Source organism: Cnephaeus nilssonii, assembly GCF_951640355.1.
Source record: "Cnephaeus nilssonii genome assembly, chromosome: 14".
In the NCBI taxonomy this organism is placed as follows: domain Eukaryota; kingdom Metazoa; phylum Chordata; class Mammalia; order Chiroptera; family Vespertilionidae; genus Cnephaeus; species Cnephaeus nilssonii.
The window spans coordinates 49,278,503-49,292,332 of record NC_137085.1 but is presented as its reverse complement, the minus strand read 5'-3'; the positions used below and the strand labels follow the sequence as shown (position 1 = coordinate 49,292,332).

Sequence of the window (13,830 nt, the reverse complement as noted above, 5' to 3'; positions counted from 1 at the left end):
GGCCAGCGCCGGCCCCAATTGCTCGGCACCATCAGCGGATGCAAGCGGCGGCTGCCAGCCCCGATCGCCCCTCGGGGCTTCTCCACCTCGCCCTGCTCCTGAGGGGCGATCGGGGCAGCAGCCGCCGCTCGCCCTGCTTGCACCCACTGGTGGCACTGGCCCCAATTGCTCTGCACCAGCAGTGGGTGCAAGCGGGGCCAGTGCCGTCAGCGCATGGGAGCGGTGGCGATGAAAGCGGGGCTGCTGACAGACAGGGGACCAGGGGCCCGCGGTGGGAGGGGCCGGGCAGGGGTGTGGAGGATGGGCCGAGACCCGCCCCTGTGCCCACGCTGGCCTTGCGGCCCACAGTTCCTTTCAAAGTGCACGAATTCGTGCACTGGGCCCCTAGTTCATGTATATGAATAACTATTGTTATTTATGCAGATGAAAAATAAATGGGAACAAATAAAAGAAACATAATAACTTATTAGTATACTTTACACTTGTCCAGGAGAAATTGGAAACCAAACCAAGAAACATACAAAATCAAACCAAAGATTACAATATGAAAGTAATCCCAAGTGCAAGAAAAAATAAGGTTTAAATGCAACAGAATGGATGGATCTGGAGAGCATTATGCTAAGTGAAATAAGTCAGTCAGAGAAAGATAAATATCACATGATCTCACTCATTTGTGGAATATAATGAACATAAACTCATGAACAAAAAAAGATCCAGAAACAGAGAACAGACCATCAAACCTAAGAGGGAAGGCAGGGGAATGTGTGTGGGGGGGGTGGGGTGGAGTGGGGGGGAGATAAGAGATCAACCAAAGGACTTGTATGCATGCCTATAAGCATAACTAATGGACACAGACAGTAGGGGGTTGAGGGCATGTGCTGGGGGTGAAAGTGGCCGTGGAGAGGTCAATGGAGGAAAAAGGAGACATATGTAATACCTTAATCAATAAAGAATAAATTAAAAAAATACTACATGCTGACCTTTAAAGGCTATACAGAAAGAACGATAAAAACTTAAGGAGCAATGGAGCATAAGAGGGAATAGTATTCTAATCAGTTCATTAAAAAATTTTTTTTTCACTGGAGCTGTAACTTGGAAGATGAAAATGTACCCTCCCTGTAGAAATATGGGGCATTTCAGGTAAAGAACAGATGAGACAAAGGCTGACTCTCAAGGACCTGCATGTATTTTCATAGTTAAATGAACCGTAAGACTGCAGTTCCCAGCCATGTGCCAAAGTATCTCACAGCACTGTGGAAAACTCAGAAGGGGTTCCAGGAGATAATTTTCAGTCATTTGAAATTAGCATTCACTACACATATCTGTACATTAAAATGTTAAAATAAGAAGAAGACTCACCAGGATACTGTTTTGCTGTTAACTCTAGTTTATGAGACAGCAGCATAGCTCCAGTGGTGTTATCTATTGTATAAACCTGTACAGAACCACTGTAAAAAACAAACAAACTTCAGAAAAAAAGATAAATGCAAATATAAAAAGCATTATTATGGGAACGCTTATGTACTGCTGGTAGGAATATAAACCAGAACAAAATGAAATTGTAAATAAGTTGTAGTCATCTCATAAATTTGATCAGATATATATTCTGTAATCTAGCAACTTCACCTCTAGCTATAACCCCAGAACATCCTTGTCATGTATAATGTTCATCATAGTATTCTGTAAAGTGCAAAACATGGAAATCTGAATGTTTAGCAATAACAGAAAGGAAAATGAACTGTAGTATAGTCATACAGTAATATATCACATAGTATTAAAAAGAAATAAAATTTAGTTACATGCACTAAAATAGGTAGCATAGGTATAGAGCAGGGGTCCTCAAACTTTTTAAACAGGGGGCCAGTTCACTGTCCCTCAGACCGTTGGAGGGCCGGACTATAGTTTAAAAAAAACTATGAACAAATTCCTATGCACACTGCACATATCTTATTTTGAAGTAAAAAAACACCCGCATGTGGCCCGCGGGCCGTAGTTTGAGGACGCCTGGTATAGAGTATAATTCTGTTTCTATATAATAAAAAGCATTCAAAACATAGTAGTTAAATATTTGTGGTAAAAATGCAGCCAAGTCCTAAGGTACACTAACTGCAGATCAGTGACTGTGCTTGTGGAGAAGGGGGCAGGCAGGGCTTCGTCAGCGTTGGTAATGTGCTATTTCTCATGTTAGATCGTAATTTATACAGATTTTCATTTTATTATTGTTATATCCCATTACTTTTTAAATCTATACACGATACATGCTCTTTTGGGTATAAGGTATATGTAATTATTTCATTTAAAACATCTTTACAGCCCAGCTGGTGTGGCTCAGTTGTTTGGGTGTCATCCCATGCACCAAGAGGTTGCTGGTTCTATTCCTGGTCAGGGTACATGCCTAGGTTATGGGCTTGATCCCCAGTAGGGGGCGTGCCGGAGACAGCCAATCGATGCTTCTCTCTCCATTTTCTTTCCTTTCCCCTCTCTCTAAAATCAATAAAAATATATTTAAAAACAAACCTCTTTACAAGGGTCAAATTTATGAAGGATAAGAAAGCAAAACAAAGTCTATGTTACTGCTAAACTACACTTCAAAACTAAACTTAATGATCATTTAAAAAATCTCTGCTTATGAAGTTTTCAAAAAATTTTTTAACACAAATATTGTTTGTAAAATATTTTGTTGTTGTCCATGGTTTATTGATAATATTACAGCATAACGAAAGATTCAAATGGCTCCACGCGGTGTTTTGAAATTCATCCCAACTGTAGGCTGAGTGACCTGCAGGTTGGTCACACTGCCAAAGTCCAAGAGCTTCAGCATTTCCTTAGTGTCAGGATCAACTTCAATGATCTCCTGATCCAGGGCGGAGACCTCGGGCACACAATTATCTCTCCTCTCCCTCTCCTCCTCCTGCAGCTTGATGGAGATGCCTCTCACGGGGCCCCTCTGGATCCACTTCAAGTGCGTGACATGGCCCGCGATCTTGTTTCGGAGCTTCTTGTGGGGATAATGGTGATCTCCTCGCACACACGTTTGTTGATTTGGAAGTTGTTGCCCAGGCGCGTGTAGTACTTCTCGATGATGACCCGGGCCGCCTTCTTCACAGTCTTGGTGCAAACGTGGCCCATGGTGGCGGGTTCCTGGTGAAAGAGCTATAAAATATTTTAACTCCAAGGTTGCTCTGGCACACCTTAGGGTGGTGGCACTGACTTGGGGCTGCCAGAATATCCTGGCACTTATGCATGCTTCTCTGTGGCAGGAGAAGTCAGATGGTTCCCACAGCAGTTCTGATCCACTTCCAGTCAGGTCCAACTTCCCTCAAGGGTTAGGAATGGGGCAAAATAAAACACCTGCAATAACAGGCCACCTGCAGCTACCTCACAGCTCATTAATGCTCTATTTTTCTCTGTATTTTATTCCAAATAATTTCTCTTGCCACGTTCTTCAAGTTAATATTAATCCGTTTTTGATTTGGGTCTTCTTTGTATCTTCGGTGTTTCCGTTTAATACTCAAATGGGACCCTCTACAGATCTCTGGAGCTCTCTCCTTGTGCCACTCTCTCTTTGGTGTCTGTCCTGTGAGTCTTAGGTGCTCTGGTCTTCCCAAAGTCTCATTTCCAGGTACTAAACTCAGGGAATCTGCCAGGCTCTATCTTCCAACCTCATGCTATGCCCTGGAAACTCTCAAAGTAATTAAAACTGAGGCACTTGTAGAGTTTTCTGATTTTGTTTCTCATCTTTCAGGGATTGCTGTCTTTAGTTACCTGATGTCCTATTTCTTGAATTCAAAATGCCCGTTTCATATTTTTGTCCATTCTCTTGTTTTAATTTCAGGTGGGAGAGGAAATTTGACCTGTTATTCCATCTCTGTCAGAAGCCAAATGCCTAAATGTATCTTTGCAGACCACCTGCCCAAACACCTGGCTGAAAGACAACACTAAGTAGCTAGCAGGTTTCTGCTTTGCATCTGACACACTGTCAAGTGCTAACTCTGGGTTGCTGAGCTCTAACACGTCAGTGAGGAGTTCAAATATTTCTAATTTAAGAAGTCGGTATTAAGTCAATACTTTAAAAGACTGAAAAGTAACCCTTTAAGTATTCTATAGTGCCTATACTCTTTAAATTATTTTTCTTTCCATTTCTCAGCCCATGGTAAGTGATCATTTTTTTCATTAAAAGACACTATTTACTAATCTTAAAGCAAAAACATCTTTCTATAACAGAGATATGGCTACTACTACCATAAGTGATCAAAGTCAGCAGTATTAATACTGGGACAAATCGACATTACATTTACACAATGTCATAGGAAGTACACAACATTATCTATGGCAAAAATGTTTAGCCGAATCTAAACAAAACTTTAAAGGTAAACGTTAAGTTGTAAAACTGATCCCCTGCAAATTGGCATCCTAAAAGAAAGTTGGCTTCTTACAGGATTCTATAGGAAAACCAATTCCTAGAAAAATACAGCTACAGTCCAGTGTTCAAGGCAATTAATCCTGGTAAGTGACGGCAGATCAGAGCTAAAAGCCACTAGGCTGCAATGTCACACAGCTACAATCACAAAACTTACAACCCAGCCCATGATCATGACAGATGGGCTGGTACTCTCCCAACCAATGAACTCTTTGTACACCATAAGCATCTACAGACGCTAAATTCAAAATATCGCGGCATGTGGGAATGGTTTCCCTTTTGGGCGTGTGGCAGTTAACTTGAAAACTGAGAGGAATGAAAGGCTGAAGGCCAAGACTCTACCTTAATTATCCTGGGGAGAGCTAGAGCACCTCTCCTGGATTTTCCCATCGGCCTTGCTAGACCCTTGGGTGCCAGCCCTGAATGTAGGTGTTGTGAAAGTACATCCACCACCTCTCATGTCTCTGAGTTCCCCCTAAATGATGACATGTGAGCATCCTAGTCAGGAACTGTATTGGCTCAACAAGAACCAGCTTCAAACTTCCAGTCATTTCAGGTGTTAGAAAAACTAATTAAATGGCATTATGAAGAAAGAATAGAAATTTAGAATGTGAGATATTCTAGAAACAACTGACATGGACTCTTAAAAAAAGTTAATGTCATACAATAAGAAAAAAAGGTGTAAGGATTGTTATAGGCAAAAGGTGACTAAAAAATAATAATCAAATATAATTCACGAATTTTGCTTGATTATGGTTGGAACAAAGAAGCTATAAAAAAAATCTTGGTTAATTTCAACATGGCCCTGATCGGTTTGCTCAGTAGTTAGAGCATTGGCCCATGGACCAAAGGGTCATGGGTCCAATTCCCAGTCAAGGGCATCTACCTCAGTTACAGTTTCAATCCCCAGCCCCAGTCTGGTGAGTGCTGGAGGCAAACAATTGATGTGTCTCTTTCAAATCAATGTTTCTCTTTCTTTCTCTGACCCTCCATTCTTTCTTAAAAATAAAATCAATGGGAAAAAATATCCTTGGGAGAGGATAAAAAGAAAAATAACAATTTCAACACGAATTGAGTATCAGATCTTAGTAGGGGTTTATTAATTTTCTCATATGTGATAAAGGTATTGGGTTTTTATAAGAGAACTAGAGGCCCGTTGTATGAAGAGATTCGTGCAATAGGCCTTCCTTCCCTTGGCTTCCAGCACCAGTTTTCCTCCGGCACCTGGGACCCAGGCCTTCGCTCCGGCCAGAGTCTGCCATCTTTGTCTTCGCTGTAGACTCCGGAGTCTGCAGTCTTGTCTTCGCTGCGGCACACCGCACCTGTAGATCCCTTCGCCCCCTGCCCTCCCTCTCATAGCAGGTGTCCTGCCCCACCTGGCCACTCCGCGCCTGGAGCAGCTGGGCGGCCACCATCTTTGGCCTTCTAATTTGCATACTCACTCTGATTGGCTGTGGGCATAGCGGAGGTATGGTCAATTTACATGTTTGTCTATTATTAGGTAAGATGTCTCTTTTTTTTTTTGAAACCAAGAAATAATATTAATGTCCACTAACAGCAAAATCAGATAAACTATGATATATTCATATACTGTAACATTATTTATAAATCAATCAAAAACTATTTCAGCTACAGGCAAAGAACTTGGATAAATTTTATAATATTGACTGAAAGAGCAAGACACATAACATAGAATATAATTCTATTCATATAAAGTTCAAAATCAGGTGAAACTAAATTATGCTCTTTAAGAACACATACATGGGTGATAAAACTACAGAGACAAGGAAATGATTATCACAAAAGACAGAAAATTGATTACCGTTAAGTGAGTCGGGGAAGGGACAGAGTTGTGATTAGAATGTAGCCGAGGTAAAATTTGTATTGGCTGGCAATGTTCTATTTCTTGGCCCAGTTGTGAATAGATATGTGTATGTATTAAATATATTTGTAAAATGGAATATTTGCAGTATGCACTTTCCTGAAAGTATATTTTTACTTTACAATATGAAAGTTTAAAAGGATATTACAAACTTTATGCCAATAAATTTGACAGTGCATATGAAAAAATCCAATTTCTAGAAAAATTAAAATGGCCAAAATTACTTAGGAAGAGATAGACAATCTAAATCTTCTTAAATCTATTCTTAAAACTGAATTAAACCAGTAACACAAAAAATTCCCATACAGATAATTCTAGGTTCAGATGGCTTCATTGACAAATCTGACCACAGAGAAGAGAATGAGAAGAACAAACCCTTCCTCAACTTGTTTTATGAGGCAAGAGAGTTAAAAACCAGGAGAGTAAGAAAAATTATAGGCAAATGTACTCATGAACATAGATTTTAAAATTCTAAACAAAATATGACCAAATCAAATTTGTGAATATGAAAAAAATATGCTTTTTCTTCTTTCTTGTACTAAGTTTACTTTATATTTACCTCTTCAGTAAAAAGCAGAGGATGAAGATTCCTCACTTTACAAAGAGATTATTGAGAGTGTAATGAAGGTGGTGATGAATTATACATGTGAATTATTTATATTAAAAAGATATTTTGACACTTGTAGCTGGAGATTATACTAGCTGTATGTTCTACAGAAACACTAAGTCTCATTTTTAGGGCAAATGGAATTTTATATTTAAGAAAGTTTTAAAGACTAAAGAGCATTATACATACTGTAAGGCATTACTGTAAGTATCTGATACAGGGTAGGGCAAGTAGGTTGCCAGTTATTCATATGGAAAATAATAAATTAATAAAGAACAATACAAGAATAAACTGTGTTTTGTGTACTCATAACTGTAAACCTATTTCGCCCACAATGTATAATCTTTTTAATTGAGCTAAAATAGCCTGACAGTCAGATATCATTGCTGTTTTCTAATGTATCCCAAGTGCTAATAACTGTGCCTGGTACATGGCACACACACAGATTTGTACTATAAATGTATTCTATTTTACTTCTAAAACATGCATTATTTGAATTAAAACAAGAAACTGGTTTTATGTATGAGCTTTAAATTTGCTCCTTAACTAAGGCATATCCACTGATTCAAAGACAATGTCAACATTGATGTCTTAAAAAGAAAAGATTATATAAAAAAGAAAAAAAATATCTTCCTGATCCTGTTAAATAATAAAGTACCTAAATTTTAACTGATTAAATTTTTTCAAACTTGTAACTCAATTTCTTACCACTGAAGAAAAGCTCACTTTTACAAAGTAAGATAATCTCCAAAATCTGCCCTTTAGATTGGTTTGTTCCAACCTAAAATACTGTTAGATTTGCCCTAGCTGGTTTGGCTCAGTGGATAGAGCGTTGGCCTGCGGACTGAAGGGCCCCAGTTTGAATCCTGGTCAGGGCACATGCCCAGGTTGCGGGCTTGATCCCCAGTAGGGGGTGCACAGGAGGCAGCCGATCAATGATTCTCTCTTATCATTGGTGTTTCTGTCTCTCTGTCCCTCTCCCTTCCTCTCTGAAATCAATGAAAATATATTTAAAATAAAATAAAATACTGTTAGATTTTATATTAAGGCTGATTCATAAATTATAATGGGATGACAAACTTTACAAGTATATTAGGAACATCTGACGTTTTAAAAAACACTATTTTTTGCAATAACACTTAAAGTGCATAAGTCTATATCCATTACCTTGCACAACCAAATGCCATTAGTCGATACTTGTTATTTACTGCTACACAAGTTCCATCAACAACATCTTGTGGCCAAACTCCATGAAGCTGCTATAATAAAAGGAAAGCAGTTAAGGTTTAAAAAGTGTTCTCCAAAACACACTGTAACCACTATAATGCTCCTTCAATAAACATACAGTTTCATAAGGTTTTATCTTATTTGGTTTCAACTGGATAGAAAAATATTCCATCAGGACTACTATCTGAATTTTCTCCCTTAAAACATCAATTTCATTAATTATTTCAATAAATATTCCCCAAATGAGCTCAGTCCAGTGCTGATCTATTTACAGAACACTAAATAATGGGTATTTGATCTCTAAATTCAAATTAAATGATGATGACTTTCCTGTTAGGATATAAACTTCTTGACAGCACAAACTGCATCTAACTTGTTCACTATTATTATTCTTGTGGTCAACTAGCACATAGTTTTAAGTATACAGCATAATGTTTAGACAATCATACACTTCACAAAGTGTTCCTCCTGATATTTCCAGCACCCACCAGGCACCATACATAACTATTACAATATTATTGACTATATTTCCTATGCTATACTTTACATCCACATTATTTGGTATATTCTTATAAGCAATTCATAATTTGTCAATTGCTTACTATTCTCTATTATTCATTTGCTTTATGGAATAATGGTTAATAGCATGATATCCGGCAGCTTGTTATCTTAGGTCTACCTCTCATTTGCTGAAATGATTACTTCACCTTTCCAAGCTTTGGGGTTTTTTTTATCTGTAAATTCCTTACCTCTTAGAGTGTTTTGAAGATTAAATGTGAGTGTACATACATGTAAACCACTTAAAACAATGGCTAGCATTCATAGAATTAAGCATTCAATAAATGAATGTCATTATTATTAAATTTATATGCTACTTTATTCTGAATAAGAAGATAGAATAGGCTCAGCTCCATTGTGCTTGTCAAATCAAGGACATCTTAGATTATAAATTCTAAGGCAAAGCTCATCATGACAGTTTAGTAAGCACAAAAAATAGCACACTACAATATACACTTTACTTTTAGATGATCCCAATAGTAAACATTAGAAGACTCAATATAATTATGACATTTTTGAAAATATAATACTACACTTTATTTAATTACTAAATGAGCTTTATAACCTACTATCTAAACATGGAATATTTGCTTTTTTTGGTAGGAATTTAATTTTAATAATAAAACTGGCATTATTTTAAGTTACAAAAAATGGTAAAGATGGCATTGAGCATTATTTCTTTGGATGACTGCTTACTGAAATTCATACCTGCAACAAGTATTTTTCAGGTGCCCATTATTCACCAGGCACTGCTCTAGGTGCTGAGGAAAAGGCAGGTATTCAATCACACCCAAATCCCTACTTGTATCCTGCCTTACATTTGTTAAGAGGCTGACAAATTAAAACAATTATCCAATTTATTGGAAGTTGGCAAATGCTACAGAAATAACTAATAAAGCAATTATGGGGAAGGGGGAGTATGGAGGAAGGATGTAATATTAAATGGATTTGCCTGTGAACATGTGTTTTAAGGCAAGTACTGAAGGAGATATATCAAGTACAAAGGCCCTATCATAGATTGCATTTCTGGTGTGTTCAAAGAACATCAAAGAGGCCTGTGCAGAAGGGGTGGAGTGGAGGAAGAGGGAGTAGAAGATGAGGTAACAGCTTTTTCTCCAATTTATATATCGGGAATCATTGGAGTGCCTTTATTTTTTAACCTTTTCAATTATCCTATATAATAAAGAGGTAATATGCAAATTGACCATCATCCCTTGCACAAGATGGCCACCCCCATGTGGTCACAAGATGGCCAGCAGGGGAGGGCAGTTAGGGGTGACCAGGCCTGCAGGGGAGGGCAGTTGTGTGTGGGGGGGCCAGGCCTGCAGGGGAGAGCAGTTAGGGGCGACCAGGCTGGCAGGGGAGGGCAGTTAGGGGTGACTGGGCCGGCAGGGGAGGGCAGTTAGGGGAGACCAGGCCGGCAGGGGAGGGCAGTTGGGGGGACCAGGCCTGCAGGGGAGGGCAGTTGGGGGGGGACCAGGCCTGCAGGGGAGGGCAGTTGGAGGCAACCAGGTCAGCAGGGGAGGGCAGTAGGGGGCGACCAGGCCGGCAGGGGAGCAGTTTGGCGTCGATCAGGCTGGCAGGGGAGTCTTTAGGGGGTGATCAGGCTGGCAGGCAGAAGCGGTTAGGGGCAATCAGGCATACAGGCAGGTGAGTGGTTGGGAGCCAGCAGTCCCGGATTGTGAGAGGGATGTCCGACTGCCAGTTTCGGCCCAATCCCAAACCGTCAGTCAGATATCCCCCGAGGGGTCCCAGATTGAAGAGGGTGCAGGCTGGGCTGAGGGACACCCTCCCCGCCCACCCCCCCCCCCCAGTGCATCAGTTTTGTATACCGGGCCTCTAGTGAATTATAAATACATTAAAGAAAAATACACAAAACAAAAATGTACATCTCAATAACATCACCAAGTAAACACTTGTAGAATTACCACTCTACAAGTGGTAATTATGAGTACCCAAAGGTCCCCAACAGTGTCCCTTCTGATCAATATACCCTTGCCCCTATCACAAAAGTAACCAATATCCAGACTTACATGGGAATCACTTCCTTCTTTCCCTTTAAACCATTACCACTTAAACATGCATCCATACAAACTTTTTATTTTTCCTTTAAATTTACATACAACAGACTCATAGACTCAAAGGATACTCATAGTATCCTTTTGCGTCTAGCTGCTTTCACCCGACATGTTTGTGAGATCCATCCATGTTGTTGAACACAGTATCCTTTGTTCATCTCCACTGTTATCTCAAACACTGGGCTTAGTTCACTAGGCCTCTGGCCTCCTCCAGCCTGGTATTCTTTACTGTCTAATTAGCTCTCCAAAACATTTAAGCACATTTAAAAAATATTTTTTCTTCAGCTTTTCTAGTTGCCCTCAGCAGGTTTTGTCCTAATTATACAGTCCTACTGAAGGGGTTTTGAGCAGAGGCGTGGCATAATCTGACATATTTTAATTTGTTTGTTAAATATATTAAACAATGCTGAACAGAATTTTTATAAAGCATTTAAATAATGTCTAATATAGCCTGGTTGGTGTGGCTCGGTGTTTGGGCATCAACCTATGAACCAGGAGGTCATGGTCCAATTCCCATATGCCTGGGTTGCAGGCTCGATTCCCAGTAGGGGGTATGCAGGAGGCAGCTGATTAATAATTCTCTCTCATCATTGATGTTTCTATTTCTCTTTCCCTCTCCCTTCGTCTTTGAATAAAAATATATTTAAAAAATGGCAAATATAAAGATGCCACTGTGTTACCTAACTACTAGTAATACATATGTATTGTTTTCTTGTAATTTATATTTTCTATTTATAACATTTAATAATGCTCATCTATTTTCCATTATATTTTAAACCTTAATTGACTAGAAAAATTTCTTTAATCAAATACTAATAAAAATTGATACTCAGAAAAGTCACTTTTTCAGCTCTAATATTTTTGTTTTCAGTAAAAAACATTTAAATCCCAAACATAATTACAAATATATTTGTACCTTGTAAAAAAAAAAAGGTTCTTCAAAAGCTTATTTTTATTCTAATTTACATGCTGACATGTTATTACAAATGTATTATTTAGTACCTTACTACCTGAATAAAGTTGGTAATAGAAAATAGTTATTAGAAACCTTAAAGCTGATACCATGTAGAAAAAATATACCCTCAAAAACAAACAAAAACGCACCTTAAAATCCTTTCCAGTTAAAAAGAGCACATTGAACATTAATATTTATCTTCTCCAACTACTGTAACAAAAAAGATTTTTTCAAAAAGCATAAACCGCAAGAACAAAAAATGGGAGATGAGGTAGTATCAGAAAATCCTGGAAGCTGGAAAGTATAAGGGTAGAATCCTTAACTGGCAGTAAAGAATGTTGAGAAGCAGCTAAGTTTACATTATAGGGCACACAAAGGCTTGGAAAGTTAGATGTCTCTGAAAGGCTGGACTCAAAGCAGGACTGGTTTAAAGCCTGTGTAAGCAGCAGCTGGGTCTTCCAGGAGTACTTTCCCAATTTGAGCTGCTAAGAAACACCCCACCTCCACTCTAACAGAAAACTGGAGGTTTTTCTTCGGAGAAAAACAAATAAACAAACAAACAATCTCCAGTGATCTCTGGACCACAATGAAAACAGGGGTAAGTAAAAGTTTATATTCTGAATCTGGACCCTCTAGTCTAACTCTTCCACAACTCAATTCCTAGAATACTTGGTCAGCCAGGTATATACTTTCTGGAAAGGACTGCAGGACTCTCCTCAAATGCACTTTGGATACAGAGATGGGAGGAAAGGAAATAATCCAGTTAGCTCACCATACAGTAAAGATCATAGTCAACCAAACTCCACAGAGCTTATCAACGAACCCAACATTTTATTTTGGGGCTCTATAGAGCAACCAAATTCATAAATTATCTAATCATATATGAATTAACCATTCATTGTGAAATAATCACATACAAATAAAGGAGTAAAGGATCCTCTGGATGATGATGGAGAGCCCCAATACACCTGTGTTAAGGCGTGTATAGTGAGCAACACTCCAGACTAGAGCAGGTCAGAGGCTCCAAGAGAAATTTCTTCAAGAATATGAAATGGTAGAACACCTATGTGTTTGAAAAAAACTGAGAGGATATTTACACAACCAGCAGACAGTTTGGGGTTGAGTTACTGGTAAATACATAGAAACTAAGCAAATATAAAGAACTTAACAATTATTAATTCCAAGTAGGAGAAAAAATCTATAGGAAAAGAAAAATATAACATCTCACATGGGGCAGGTACTAATATAAGTGTACAAAGCAATATCAATGTAAACAATGAATAGTAACCTAATCAAAACCACAACAGCTATGCTGGAAAGTATGTGGTAGAAGCTGGGAAGAGGGAAGTACGTGGTCATTTTCCACAGTTGGAGGTATATAAACACAGCCTAAAAACTAAAAATTAAAGGAAATACAGAGTAGTGAAGATGAACAGCAAAATAAACAGCAAAGGAACAAAAAGTAGCTGCCTACAAGAATGAAAATTGGGTGTGAAGAGAGCAGGGAGGGCAGGAAATCTCATTTTTCTTTAGCATGTCTAATAGATAATTATTGGTCTACTTATACTATATATATGTGTGTATATATACAGTTTTTATTTTAAAAATTCACAGGTGAATGGGGTGGAGGGGGTTAGGGGGAAGGGGACCTCTGTAATACTTTCAACAATAAAGATACTAAATAAATAAATAAAATTATTTAACAACAACCCATAAAATCATAAATTAAAAAATGGGGGAGGATTTTAGTAACAGACTAAAATTATTCAATGCACAATAAATAAAACAAACATGCAAAGTAAGCCAGTCATACCTCTGCAGTAAATCTACTGGACACTGGTGTAATAAATCCCACTTTACCATCATTAAACACCACAGCAAACCCATCAAGTGTGGCACAGTATTCCATGTCTCTGATGTGCACATCTGCAAAGCCCAGGAATGAACCTGCTGATAAAAAAAAAATAAGTACATGAAATAAAATAAATAATTCCCTCACATTCTTGCTTAAAAACCCTGTAAGGATAGTTAAAAAGGCAACAATAATGACCTAAAAACACTAAACAATGCAACTACTTCTTCCTACTGAGACATACACAAACA

General features: G+C 38.4%; 1 protein-coding gene and 1 pseudogene across 5 annotated transcripts in view; both read right to left on the bottom strand.

The window, feature by feature from the left end:
• RIC1 (RIC1 homolog, RAB6A GEF complex partner 1) overlaps positions 1–13,830 on the bottom strand; it is a 110,245-nt gene that overhangs the window by 42,375 nt on the left and 54,040 nt on the right. For 2 of the 4 annotated variants that reach the window (XM_079791138.1, XM_079791141.1), the window contains exons 6-8: positions 13,541–13,677; positions 8,077–8,168; positions 1,360–1,448 (exon numbers count right to left, since the gene is read on the bottom strand). In XM_079791138.1, the coding sequence (XP_079647264.1) occupies positions 1,360–1,448; positions 8,077–8,168; positions 13,541–13,677 (318 nt within the window). The remainder of the gene's footprint in view (positions 1–1,359; positions 1,449–8,076; positions 8,169–13,540; positions 13,678–13,830) is intronic. The other 2 variants (XM_079791140.1, XM_079791139.1) reach the window with 2 other exon arrangements.
• On the bottom strand, positions 2,620–8,052 carry LOC307111342 (small ribosomal subunit protein eS17-like; annotated as a pseudogene). The gene has a single exon. The product of its transcript is annotated as a small ribosomal subunit protein eS17-like (transcript).